The sequence below is a fragment of the Bos mutus genome, chromosome 2 (assembly GCF_027580195.1).
Source record: "Bos mutus isolate GX-2022 chromosome 2, NWIPB_WYAK_1.1, whole genome shotgun sequence".
In the NCBI taxonomy this organism is placed as follows: Eukaryota; Metazoa; Chordata; class Mammalia; order Artiodactyla; family Bovidae; genus Bos; species Bos mutus.
The window spans coordinates 22,898,404-22,911,791 of NC_091618.1; the positions used below are offsets into that span (position 1 = coordinate 22,898,404).

At 39.8% G+C, this 13,388-nt stretch overlaps 1 protein-coding gene across 7 annotated transcripts in view; it reads left to right on the plus strand.

Annotated features, from left to right (window-relative positions):
• DOCK10 (dedicator of cytokinesis 10) overlaps positions 1-13,388 on the plus strand; it is a 304,771-nt gene that overhangs the window by 196,333 nt on the left and 95,050 nt on the right. For all 7 annotated transcript variants that reach the window (XM_070385816.1, XM_070385833.1, XM_070385802.1 and 4 more), the window contains exons 12-14: positions 8,435-8,656; positions 8,843-8,965; positions 11,248-11,330. In XM_070385816.1, the coding sequence (XP_070241917.1) occupies positions 8,435-8,656; positions 8,843-8,965; positions 11,248-11,330 (428 nt within the window). The remainder of the gene's footprint in view (positions 1-8,434; positions 8,657-8,842; positions 8,966-11,247; positions 11,331-13,388) is intronic.

The window sequence follows — 13,388 nt, forward strand, 5'->3', positions numbered from 1 at the left end:
TGAGTATGCTATCTGGGTTGGTCATAACTTTCCTTCCAAGGAGTAAGCGTCTTTTAATTTCATGGCTGCAGTACATCCTTGCTGCTGCTGCTAAGTTGCTTCAGTCGTGTCTGACTCTGTGCGACCCCATAGATGGCAGCCCACCAGGCTCCCCTGTCCCTGGGATTCTCCAGGCAAGAATTCTGGAGTGGGTTGCCATTTCCTCCTCCAATGCATGAAAGTGAAAAGTGAAAGTGAAGTCGCTCAGTTGTGTCCGACTCCTAGCGACTCCATGGACTGCAGTCCACCAGGCTCCTCCATCCATGGGATTTTCTAGGCAAGAGTACTAGAGTGGGGTGCCATTGCCTTCTCCGAGTACATCCTTAAGTGTGATTAAAAACTCAAATTTATAAACAAACATCAAAGAGAATGGGCTTTCTTTCCAGTGCCAGGGACATGTGACTCCCTCCACGTGGATTCCTATGTGTGCGTGTGAAGTCATATCAGTCGTGTCCCATTCTTTGCGACCCTATGGACTGTAGCTCTCAAAGCTCCTCTGTCCATGGGATTCTCCAGGCAGTAATACTGGAGTGGGTTGCCATTTCCTTCTCCAGGGGATCTTCCCAACCCAGGGATCGAACCCGCATCTCTTAAATCTTGTGCATTAGAGGGCTGGTTCTTTACCACTAGCGCCACCTGGGGAGCCCGTTGGATTCCTATCTTTATATTAAAGCCCATATTCAGTAGCTAGATGTTCGTATTTGGCGCAGTCTCGGACAAGAGAATATGTCCAATTCAAAGAGCAGCTTTCAGGAGCCCTTTCATATCTGTCAGGCCAAAGTTGTTTTCAAGTGTTCTGTTTATATCATTTTTAATTAATTTTGTAATTGATACAAATGTTAAAACAGCAACTAAGAAAATACTTTTAAGAATAATTTCAGTGCTTATAAACAATGTAAAAACCTGATAAAACAGCCTCATCTGGACTCAACTTCAGTTTTATATGTAATGGCATTGTTTTAAAAAATCTTTTTGCGATTATTCAGTGACACTCATTTATTCATGTCGCTATTTTTAAACTCATTGTTTTCAACTCAGCGAACATGCTTTTAAACTAATTGAAATGTTTCTCCAAGTTGCTGAAGAGCCAACAACAATGCAGTTGCATTTAATGAATGAGCTTTTAAAAAGACTCCCCAAAAGAACTTTTTCATGATGAGGAAACAATATATGACAGCATATAATTTTTCAGTCAGTCAATTGAAAACCAACTTCAAGTTGATGGCTTTAGAGTATAAAATATTTCTTTGAAAATAGAAATTGATCCAAAAATCTGAACTAATGAAGCTGCTTTACAGCAGAAGTACATTTAGAATTTCATGTTCTTAAATTTTTTTAAAGAGAAGTACAGAATTTTAAGCAAGAAACCTGTGATGATTCATTGGGCTTTGTAGGTGTTTTGCTATATTTATTGAAAAACCAGTGATTCAAAAAGTAAGATGTGACATTTAAGTTGAAAAGGTAAATTGGAAGAAATAAGTGAATCACCATATGAGCTTTATTTTTGATTGATTATCAAAGTAGGTAATTTGTTTCCATTAACAAAACAGAAGTGAAAATCAAAGGGGGGCAATCTGCAAAATAATAATAATAAGGATTTTTTTCTTTGACGTTCAATGTGTTTTGGGTTCCTACCTGAATTATTTCATTTAATTTTGTATTTTTCATCTCTTGGCAGACTACCAGTACCACAAACCAGGAGTTTTTCTAAATTAAATTGGTAAAATATGAAACTTTTACATTTTGTCTTATTTTTTTTTAATTTGTTGAATTTTATTTTATATGTATAATTCTAACAGCAAGGGCTCTGCCAAATATTGCTAATATTAAGGAATTAAACTAATACCCTTATTATAAGCTAGCCATATTCCTGCATTTCAAAGAACACAAGATACTTATTAAACATTCAGCAAAATCTATGGCATGAGTGAGTCTGTATAGTGATAAACTTGCTCACAATGTGTTTTTTGTATATAACCTACAATGCACCACCCTCATGGCAGGAAGTGAAGAGGAACTAAAAAGCCTCTTGATGAAAGTGAAAGAGGAGAGTGAAAAAGTTGGCTTAAAGCTCAACATTCAGAAAACGAAGATCATGGGATCTGGTCCCATCACTTCATGGGAAATAGATGGGGAAACAGCAGAAACAGTATCAGACTTTATCTTTTTGGGCTCCAAAATCACTGCAGATGGTGACTGCAGCCATAAAATTAAAAGACGCTTACTCCTTGGAAGAAAAGTTATGACCAACCTAGACAGCATATTGAAAAGCAGAGACATTACTTTGCCAACAAAGGTCCATTTAGTCAAGGCTATGGTTTTTCCAGTGGTCATGTATGGATGCGAGAGTTGGACTGTGAAGAAAGCTGAGCACTGAAGAATTGATGCTTTTGAACTGTGGTGTTGGAGAAGACTCTTGAGAGTCCCTTGGACAGCAAGGAGATCCAACCAGTCCATTCTGAAGGAGATCAGCCCTGGGATTTCTTTGGAAGGAATGATGCTAAAGCTGAAACTCCAGTACTTTGGGCACCTCATGCAGAGAGTTGACTCATTGGAAAAGACTCTGATGCTGGGAGGGATTGGGGGCAGGAGGAAGAGGGGATGATAGAGGATGAGATGGCTGGATGGCATCACCGACTCGATGGACGTGAGTTTGAGTGAACTCCGGGAGATGGTGATGGACAGGGAGGCCTGGCGTGCTGCGATTCATGGGGTCACAAAGAGTCGGACACGACTGAGTGACTGAACTGAACTGAACTGATCCACAAAATATTGGTGGATGAGAGGCATCAGTTCAAGATTAAGTAGCATAAACAAAACTTTAAAAACTTTTTATAATTATATACATTTTAAGAAGTCTATAGTTAATTACATATGCATGTATTTACTTATGTATACATATAATTACTCATGTGTATATATGTACATATATATGTGAATATAATTACATATCTATATTTCTGTCCTATTTAAATTCTGTTGCATTTGACATTTTTCTAGTTGAAAATTATTTCTTTATTAAATCTTTCTCCTTCAGTGTCTGTGATACTCTGGCAGCATTAAATGTTTTTATCAACTTGTTTTTAAAAATCCCTCACCACTCCCCAGTCTTCTTTGTAAACTGGTTTTCCTACTCCCACCTCTATCCCATGCATGTTCGTATTTCCTGTGATGCCATTTTGCCATTTCCTAGGATTTTCTCTTTTTTTCATTTCATGCTTGAACAGGAAAGCATGACACAGGAAAGCATGACACACCCAAATCTTTCGTTTTCTACTCTCCAGCCCAATTTCCTTGATTGAACTCAACACTCATATACCCCACTGCTCCTGGAATGTCCTACAAATGACTTTCTGTACTGAAGAATTCATCTTTGTATCTTCATCCTATGCATTAGTGAATGGCATTGTCATTCAATTAATTTCTATAGTCCCAAACCTAAGGATTTTCTTTAATTCATGCCCCTGTGAACCGTCTCTCCAACCAACCAACACACACACACACACGCAATGAGTTTCCAAGGCTTCTAGTTGTACCTCCCTAATGTTTCTCCAGTGTATTTTCTACAAACACATCCTAATGTTGTGTTTCCACTCTGATCTCACTCTAAACCTGTGTTTTTTCATGTCTTTGTGACTTTGCCCATGTCACTCCACTTACTGGAAGCCCTTATAAACTCCTCTTTACCAAACTTCTACTTCTTTACTCAAATAAGAAACTCTTCCTTCCCTTTCCATCTTCCTTTACCTTCTCATTTTCCCTTTAGTCACATCTTCCTCTTCCTTCCTAGCATGGTAGCAAGAGGTCGAGGGGGCAGTGGCACTGAGGCTTGGAGCTGAGTGAGCCCAAGAACCCCAGATGATTTGGGGGAGAAAGCCACATGGAGACTCAGAGGTGCCACAGATGCTACTCTGATTGGGAGATGGGTTACTTTGAAACCAAAAGTAAACTGATTGAAGAAATAAGTAATTAATGATGAGTCAGGTTTTTCGCTACTGGAAGAAATATTTACAAATATGAAAAAGGGAAAGCTTAGAAGGAACCTTTGAGGATCTTGACTGGAAATGGAGCTACAGTACGAACCCATGAGTTTTTTGCAAATATTCACATACAGATAGTGATAAAGAAATCATTGTTAACACAAGTTCATGTGCCTGAAGCAGAAAGAGGCCAAACAAACTGAAACATAGGACCTTGGAGCAGAGAAAGGTTATTGCAAGGCCATGCAAGGAGGCAGGTTGGCTCATGCCCTAAAAAGCCTCTAGCTCTCCAAAAGGTTTCAGCAAAACATTTTTAAAGGGAAGATGACACGGGCATCTCAGGGTATGTGACCAGCTTGTGAACAGTTCTCTGATTGGCTGATGGTGAGGTAGCAGCGTCCTGTCACAGGGGTTAACATTATTCATCTTTAGGCTCAAGGAGGCCTGGGGCTATGTGCTCATGGTCATCAAGTAGTTCTTGCTTTTTAGCTGGGGTGGCGCGGGCGGGGAGGCGGGGTGGGTTTCCTATCTGCAAAACAACTCAGGAAATCTGCATGAAATACTATTATCTAGGGCTTCCCAGGTGACTCAGTGATAAAAGAATCCTGAATCCGCCTGCCAATGCAGGAGATACCGGTTTGATTTCTGGGTCGGGAAGATCCCTGGAGAAAGAAAGAAAGTGAAGTGGCTCAGTCAGGTCCAACTCTTTGCAACCCCATAGCCTACCAGGCTCCCCCATCCATGGGATTTTCCAGGCAAGAGTACTGGAGTGGGGTGCCATTTCCTTCTCCAGGGGAATCTTCCCGACCCAGGGATCGAACCCTGGTCTCCTGCATTCTAGGCACATGCTTTGCCATCTGAGCCACCAGAGAAGGCCGTGAAGAAGGAAATGGGAACTTACTCCAATGTTCTTCCTAGGAAATCCCAAGGACAGAGAAACCTGGCAGGCTACAATCCATGGGGTCACAAAGAGTTGGACACGACTGAGTAACTAAACAACAACTATTAATATTATCTAGGTACTTCAGAAAGATGCTAAAGCAAAGGATATGGGGGAAGGCCTGTCCTGGGAAGACCCCATGGAGTCCTGCTCAGTTACAATTATAGCTGTGAATATTGTGTGTATGTAGGTAATGGCAACCCACTCCAGTGTCCTTGCCTGGAGAATCCCAGGGACGGGGGAGCCTCATGGGCTGCCATCTGTGGGGTCGCACAGAGTCGAACACGACTGAAGCGACTTAGCAGCAGCAGCAGCATGTATGTGGGTGTGTGTCCCAGAAACAGTGAGCCTAACAAGCACCCAGATCTTGATTTCAAAGTGTCACCCTCATTCACAGGAACCAAGGGTCTTTGGAGGAATGGCTGGGGCATGAAGAGTAAAGATGAACCCGAAAAACCTTGTTGGGTATAGAAAGAGGTATTCCAAAAACGATGAAGACCTGCCATAGAGACATAGGAGCTACAATGAAGGGTGTGCTGCTGCTGCTAAGTCACTTCAGTCGTGTCCGACTCTGTGCAACCCCACAGACGGCAGCCCACCAGGCTCCCCCGTCCCTGGGATTCTCCAGGCAAGAACACTGGAGTGGGTTGCCATTTCCTTCTCCAATGCACGAAAGTGAAAAGTGAAAGTGAAGTCGCTCAGTCGTGTCCGACTCCCAGCGACCCCATAGACTGCAGCCCACCAGGCTCCTCCGTCCATGGGATTTTCCAGGCAAGAGTACTGGAGTGGGGTGCCATTGCCTTCTCCAAATGAAGGGTGTACCTCTAGCCAAATCTAGGACAACTTGAGTATCACTCTAAATAATGATAGTAAGCAATGGAAATTTACTGAATAAAATAACAATCCATGAGTCTATACACACACACACATATATATAATATGTGTGTGTGTATTATATGATTTTATACAAATATTATATTTTGCACATTACATGTAATAAACTGCCAGTGCAGGGGGCACAAGTTTGACCCCTGGTCAGGAAACTAAGATCCCATATGACGCATGACTCAACCAAAATAAAGAAGTAAGGAAAAATATATTTAATGAATATATAACATATGTAATATATAGTATTATGTATTACATATAACACAAATAGAAATATTATACTATATAAATAGTAATGATAGCTTACAGTGAATGGTGTCGGATTTGTGATCTCCAAAGATTTAATTTCAGGAACAGGGACGAGGCTTGATCACTCAAGAGCTTTTGTGTAGCAGAGTTTATTAAAGTATGAAAAAGGGACAGAGAAAGCCTCTGACATAGACATCAGAAGGTGGACAGAGTGTGTCCCCCTCGCTAGTCTAAGTGAGGGAATTATAACTTTTTTAGTTAGTTATTACAATAAATCAAAATAATGTCTCAAGGTTGTAAAGATCTTACTAGACACACTCCCATAATTTACATTTTAAGAAGACAGGATTAGAACTAAAAATAGAAAGATTTTACCAGACCCACTCCCATAATGTATACATTCTAAGATATCAGGATTAGTCAGAAGGTTTTCAGAAAGAATGCTCAAACTACCACACAGTTGCACTCATCTCACATGCTAATAAAGTCATGCTCAAAATTCTTCAAGCCAGGCTTCAACAGTATGTGAACTATGAACTTCCAGATGTTCAGATCAAATTGCCAACATCCGTTGGATCATCAAAAAAGCAAAAGAGTTCCAGAAAAAACATCTATTTCTGCTTTATTGACTATGCCAAAGCCTTTGATTGTGTGGATCACAGCAAACTGTAGAAAATTCTTCAAGAGATGGGAATACCAGACCACCTGACCTGCCTCTGGAGAAACCTGTATGCATATCAGGAAGCAACAGTTAGAACTGGACATGGAACAATGGACTGGTTCCAAATCGGGAAAGGAGTACATCAAGGCTGTATATTGTCACCTTGCTTATTTAATTTATATGCAGAGTACATCATGAGTAACGCTGGGCTGGGTGAAGCACAAGCTGGAATCAAGATTGCTGGGAGAAATATCAATAACCTCATATATGCAGATGACACCACCCTTATGGCAGAAAGCAAAGAAGAACTAAAGAGCCTCTTGATGAAAGTGAAAGAGAAGAGTGAAAAATTTGGCTTAAAACTCAACATTCAGAAAACTAAGATCATGGCATCTGGTCCATCACTTCATAGCAAATAGATGGAGAAACAGTGACAGACTTTATTTTCTTGGGCTCCAAAATCACTGCAGGTGATGATTGCAGCCATGAAATTAAAAGATGCTTGCTCCTTGGAAGAAAAGCTATGAAAAAGCAGAGACATTACCTTGCCAGCAAAGGTCCATCTAGTCAAAGCTATGGTTTTTCCAGTAGTCATGTATGGATATGAGAGTTGGACTATAAAGAAAGCTGAGCATGAAGAATTGATGCTTTTGAACTGTGGTGTTGGAGAAGACTCTTGAGAGACTTCAAGGAGACCCAACCAGTCCATCCTAAAGGCAAGCAGTCCTGAATATTCATTGGAAGGACTGATGCTGAAGCTGAAACTCCAATACTTTGGCCACCTGATGGCAAGAACTGACTCACTGGAAAAGACCCTGATGCTAGGAAAGATTGAAAGCAGGAGGAAAAGAGGTCGACAGAGTATGAGATCGTTGGATAGCATCACTGACTCAATGGACATGAGTTTGAGTAAACTCTGGGAGTTGGTGATGGACAGAGAAGCCTGGTGCACTGCAGTCCATGGGGTTGCAAAGAGTCAGACACGACTGAGCGACTGAACTTCACTTTCAGAAAGGAGAAACTGTTCTCAAGCGGGGTACATTGTTCTTATATAATCCTTAGTACAGAGTTTCGGAGAAGGCAGTGGCACCCCACTCCAGCACTCTTGCCTGGAAATTCCCATGGACAGAGGAGCCTGGTAGGCTGCAGTCCATGCTAAGGGTCGGACGTGTCTGAGCGACTTCACTTTCACTTTTCACTTTGATGCATTGGAGAAGGAAATGGCAACCCACTCCAGTGTTCTTGCCTGGAGAATCCCAGGGACGGGGGAGCCTGGCGGGCTGCCGTCTATGGGGTTGCCTAGAGTCGGACACGACTGAAGTGACTTAGCAGCAGCACAAAATTTAAACTGAGTTTGTTGTGTAATCATCAGTTCTTGGCTTAAAGAAAAAAAAAAAAAAAAACGTTTTATGTGACTAAGACTAAGGAATGTAGAGAAAAAAAAGACATTTGTCCTTTCCTCCTCCTTGAGAATTCTAGACCCCTATCTCCTCCTTGAGAGCCCCAGACCCCTCTCTCCTCCTCTCTGTCTCTTCCCCAGACTCCTTATCAACCTGCCTAGTAATTGACTCTCTCAGTAGTACTTTATCTATTGTGTTATTAAATGCTATACTAAAGAGCCTATTGTCTGTGTAATGGTTTTATGTCAAAACCACCAATTCTTTCTTCTTCCCACAGATTGAGCCTTTTTTTGTGAGTGTGGCACTTTATGACCTCAGAGACAGCAGGAAGATTTCTGCCGATTTCCATGTGGATCTAAACCACACTGCTGTCAGGCAGATGCTCTTAGGGGCATCTGTGGCTGTGGAAAATGGAAACGTAGACACTGTCACTCCCAGACAATCAGGAGAACCTCACATCAAGGGATTTCCAGAAGAATGGCTAAAATTTCCAAAGCAGGTTGCACTTCTGTTTATCTCTCATAGGAGGGAAGATGTTTGTTGCATTGTTCTTACCAATAGATTACATAAGATGAGTAGTTTTCCAAATAAAAATTCCCCTAAAGTTGTACTGTAAAAGTAGACTTTTGTATATGTCTTCATTGTGGTTTCCTAAATGCTTATTATTTGTTTTCTTTGTATACAGGCTATATTTTCTGTAAGCAATCCACACTCTGAAATTGTTTTAGTGGCCAAAATTGAAAAAGTACTGATGGGAAACATCGCAAGTGGTGCTGAACCTTATATTAAAAATCCAGACTCCAACAAGGTAATGCATGATCTTTTTATAAATGATTTCAGTTACTTTCAAGAAACAAAAATCACACTGCTGATAGGTTAAGGTGAACAATGTCAGATTCCTGATCTCCAAAGATTTAGCTTCTGGACCAGGGGCCAGGCTTGATCACTCAAGAGCTTTTGTGTAGCAGAGTTTTATTAAAGTATCAAAAGGGACAGAGAAAGCCTCTGACATAGGCATGAGAAGGGGGACAGAGAGTGCCCTCCTCGCTAGTCTTAGCAAGGAAATTATATACTTTTTCAATTGGTTATTACAATAAATCAAAAGAATGTCTCCAGGTTGTAAAAATTTACCAGACCCACACCCACAATTTACATTTTAAGATGACAGGATTAGAATTTAACAATAGAAAGATCTTACCAGAGCCACTCCCATAATATACATTTTAAGATACCAGTATTAGTCAGAAGGTTTTCAGGAAGGAGAAACTGTCCTCAAGCAGGATACATTGTTGTTATATAATCCTTAGTACAGAGTTTAAACTGAGTTGTTTGTCGTGTAATCATCTTAAAGAAAAAAAAAGTTTTATGTGACTAAGACTAAGGACGGAGAAGGCAATGGCAACCCACTCCACTCTTGCCTGGAAAATCCAATGGACGGAGGAGCCTGGTAGGCTGCAGTCCATGGGGTCGCTAAGAGTCGGGCACAACTGAGCGACTTCACTTTCACTTTTCACTTTCATGCGTTGGAGAAGGAAATGGCAACCCACTCCAGTGTTCTTGCCTGGAGAATCCCAGGGACGGGGGAGCCAGGGGGCTGCAGTCCATGGGGTCGCTAAGAGTCGGGCATGACTGAGGCGACTTAGCAGCAGCAGCAAGACTAAGAAACGTAGAGGAAAAAAAAGACATTTGTCCTCTTGAGGATTCCAGACCCCTATCTCCTCCTCGAGAGCCCCAGGCCCCTTTCTCCTCCTTGGGGACACAGGACTTATCAACCTGCCTAGGAAGTGACTTTCTCACTGCCTTGATGAATTATCAAGTTTGATAAATATGAGTCTTGAAATAGTCCCTTGTTAGTGAAATGAGTATCCAGTTGGAAATTTTTAAAGTATATAGTCTCAGCTTATGTTTTCTGATACGGTAATTGTAACTGAGAATCTATTGGTGAAAATAAATTTACGAGGATAAAATTTTAACCCCCAAGGACCAAAGTGTTAACAATAATGAAAAGTTAGGATTAATCTGACTGGAAACAAGGAAAAACAGTTTACTAAGACATCAGCAATGCTTATGCAGAACTAAGCGAAAAAGTAAAATAATTGTTTACCAAGTTATAATAATACCTAAATGAAGAAAGAAAGAAGAAAGAAAATGCTGTAAGTTCCTTAAATGGTGGGACTACAGGACATTGTTTCTGCTTTCTCTTTTCAATTACTGCATTTTTTAAATAATTGAATGTTATTATTTTAATAGAAAATAAATACAAAAAGTTTTTATTATCCACCCAAAGATGTATAATAATGTGTAATAATTGAATTTGAGGGTATGTGACAGTTTAGGACAGTGTCTAACATATTTATGAGAGAGTGCTTTAAAACCCAGCCTGCCACCTATTTTTGTAAATAAAGTTTTATTGAAACACAGATATACTGATTCATTTAAGATTATCTTTGGCTGCTTTCCTGCTGTGGTGACAGAGCTAAGAAGCTGAGACAAAGACTACATGGCCCGCAGACCCCTATATATTTACCATGTGACTCTTGACAGAACAGATTTGCTGATTGCTGTCATAACAAACAAAAAGAAATATAGGACAAACTGTGAATGTAAATTTGATAACTCTTTCCATTCAATATTTTAAGGTCTCTTAAGTCAGGAAAAAGAAAGAGGCAGGGGGTGAAGTTGGTATTCCAAGATGAGTGTTTTCTGCATTTAAAATTTCTAAACTAAGAAGAAAGAGAGACTTCTCTGGTGATCCAGTGGTTAATACTCTACACTTCCAAAACAGGGGGCACTGGTTCGATCCCTGATCAGGGAACTAATATCCCATATGCCACGTGGGATGGCCAAGAAGTAAAAAAGGAATAAAGAGAGGATGTTTAAAAAATAATTAAGGAAAGAAAAACCTTATGCAATAATTTGAACACAGATGACATCATTTCACTCTTTATAGGGTAGAATCTCTGGGTCAGTAAAGCAGGATTTCACTGATTTTCAATATAAGACAACACAGAAAAGTATTTATTCCCATTTTACATGGACAGTTTCTATAGTGATACTCTAAACAATGTCTCTATTTATTTTTTTCCTTAGTATGCACAAAAGATTCTAAAATCCAACAGGCAGTTCTGCAGCAAGTTGGGGAAATATCGCATGCCGTTTGCTTGGGCGGTGAGGTAGGTTGACAATTGCAATCAACAGAATAGAAATGCATTTATAATCTACATTGAAAGCTTTAGTTTTGAACATGTCTGTGTTACCTGTTATTTTTAACATGCCAACACCGAGAAGAATGCCAATGTGTTCATCTTCATAAATAAATACCTGGAGTTCCCTAGAAACATGTGTTTTACAATTTAGCAAGCCAGCTCATAATAGACTGGTACCATGACACGGGTGCATTGTATACATGACCAGGTGTCCAATGGTCATAACATCTGTATTATATAAAATTCAGATGGAAGCACCATGATTTCTTATGCAGCTACATATTTTCATCTGTGCAGAAAACACAGATCTATATATGGATGGTCAAATGAAGCCATCGGATCGATCCCTGAAACTCTCTGATTTTGGTACTTATTAGTATAGCCACATTTATCAGTACCAGTTGACTCTCTGAGCAAAATGCTGAGTTATGTGGACAGTAATGGTGGAGTCACCCACCTGGGTGTATAACCTCTGCATAAAGATCAAAAATTGCCTTTCAGATTTATTTAAACATCAATTACTATTGTCTCTCTCTGTCTTCTTGTGTCTTTATCAGTACTTAATTTCTTAAAGGAAGAAGAGCCTGGCATAGACATGGCAAAAGGTCAACAGTGTACAAACTGAATCAACTAATAAGGATTAATTAGTTCTACCAAAAAAGAACACCTATTAGGTATCCATTTGAATATTGATTACACCCCAATGCAAAGAACTTTAAAATACAGGAGGAAGGGGGAACTGGTTAGTTATGCCATTTTCAGGTCTTACAGTATCCAGTGAGGTGAAGAACCAGAGTACACTCACCAATATCTTTCATAACTTTGATACTGGTATTGAAAGTTGGAGATAGTCCTTAGGTACAGGGAGGAGAAATGTGGAAGTCTGGGGCAGCAGTAATCAAGGTAAACTCATGTAGTCTGTAGGAATCAGTTTGCTCTAAGGCAACCCTCTAAGGAGAAAGAGACAAATGTGGTCCAGATCAGGAGCCATTTATAGACTATAACTTTGAGTCAGTTTCCATTCTGAGTCTCAGGGTCTCCATCTACAGAATGAAGCTGACAACACCTGCCTTGTGAACAGTAGTGCAATCATAAGCACAAAGGCATCTGTCATAAAGCGCATCATAAATATCATTTTATCTCTTTTAATATCTCTTCCCATTCTGTATGAAAAAAGATGCTATTTAGGAATACTGAACCCTTTATAATGAACTTAATTCTTTTTATTCTTCATAAGCTTCAAGAAAAAGGATAACTAAGATGCAGAGAGCAAAAGTATATACACCAAGAGGGGAAAGGGAGGTCAGGATGAATTGGGAGATTGGGATTGATATATATACATTATTGATACTATGTATAAAGTAGATCACTAATGTGAACCTACTGTATAGCACAGGGAACTCTACTCAGTGCTCTGAGGTGAACTAAATGGGCAGGAAATCCAAAGAGGGAATATATGTGTACATATAGCTGATTCACTTTGCTGTACAGTAGAAACTAACAGAACATTGTAAAGCAACTGTAATCCAATAAAAATTAATTTTGAAAACAGGAAAAAATGAAAAAGGATGACTAGTTATAATTCAGAAGCCAAACTTTTTCGTGTTAATAAGTATTGTCATTTCCCACAGGACACTCAGTTTGGGCAAGTCGAAGGGCAAAGGCAGGCTGTCCTTTTGCAAGGTGAAATATTCCAATGTAGCAAAATTATAGTAGTGAACACATGTTCTTTTTAAATATTAGAATTATCCTGAGCATTGTTATAAATAGATACTTTAGAGCTAGAGCTGGATTCTAAGTCTCAACTCTGTTTACCAGCCAAGTGAATTTAGACAAGAATTTATAGTCTCTGTTTACCTAGGTTTTTTTGAATATACAAAAGAGAGGTGTCAATACCTAATTTACTGTTTCAGGGATCAGCAAGTACAACTATGTAATCAATAAAAGATAGCCATTATTAGAAGTCACTAATCTAATATGATTATTAAAAGTCCTGGGACTTCCCTGGCAGTACAGCAGTTAGGA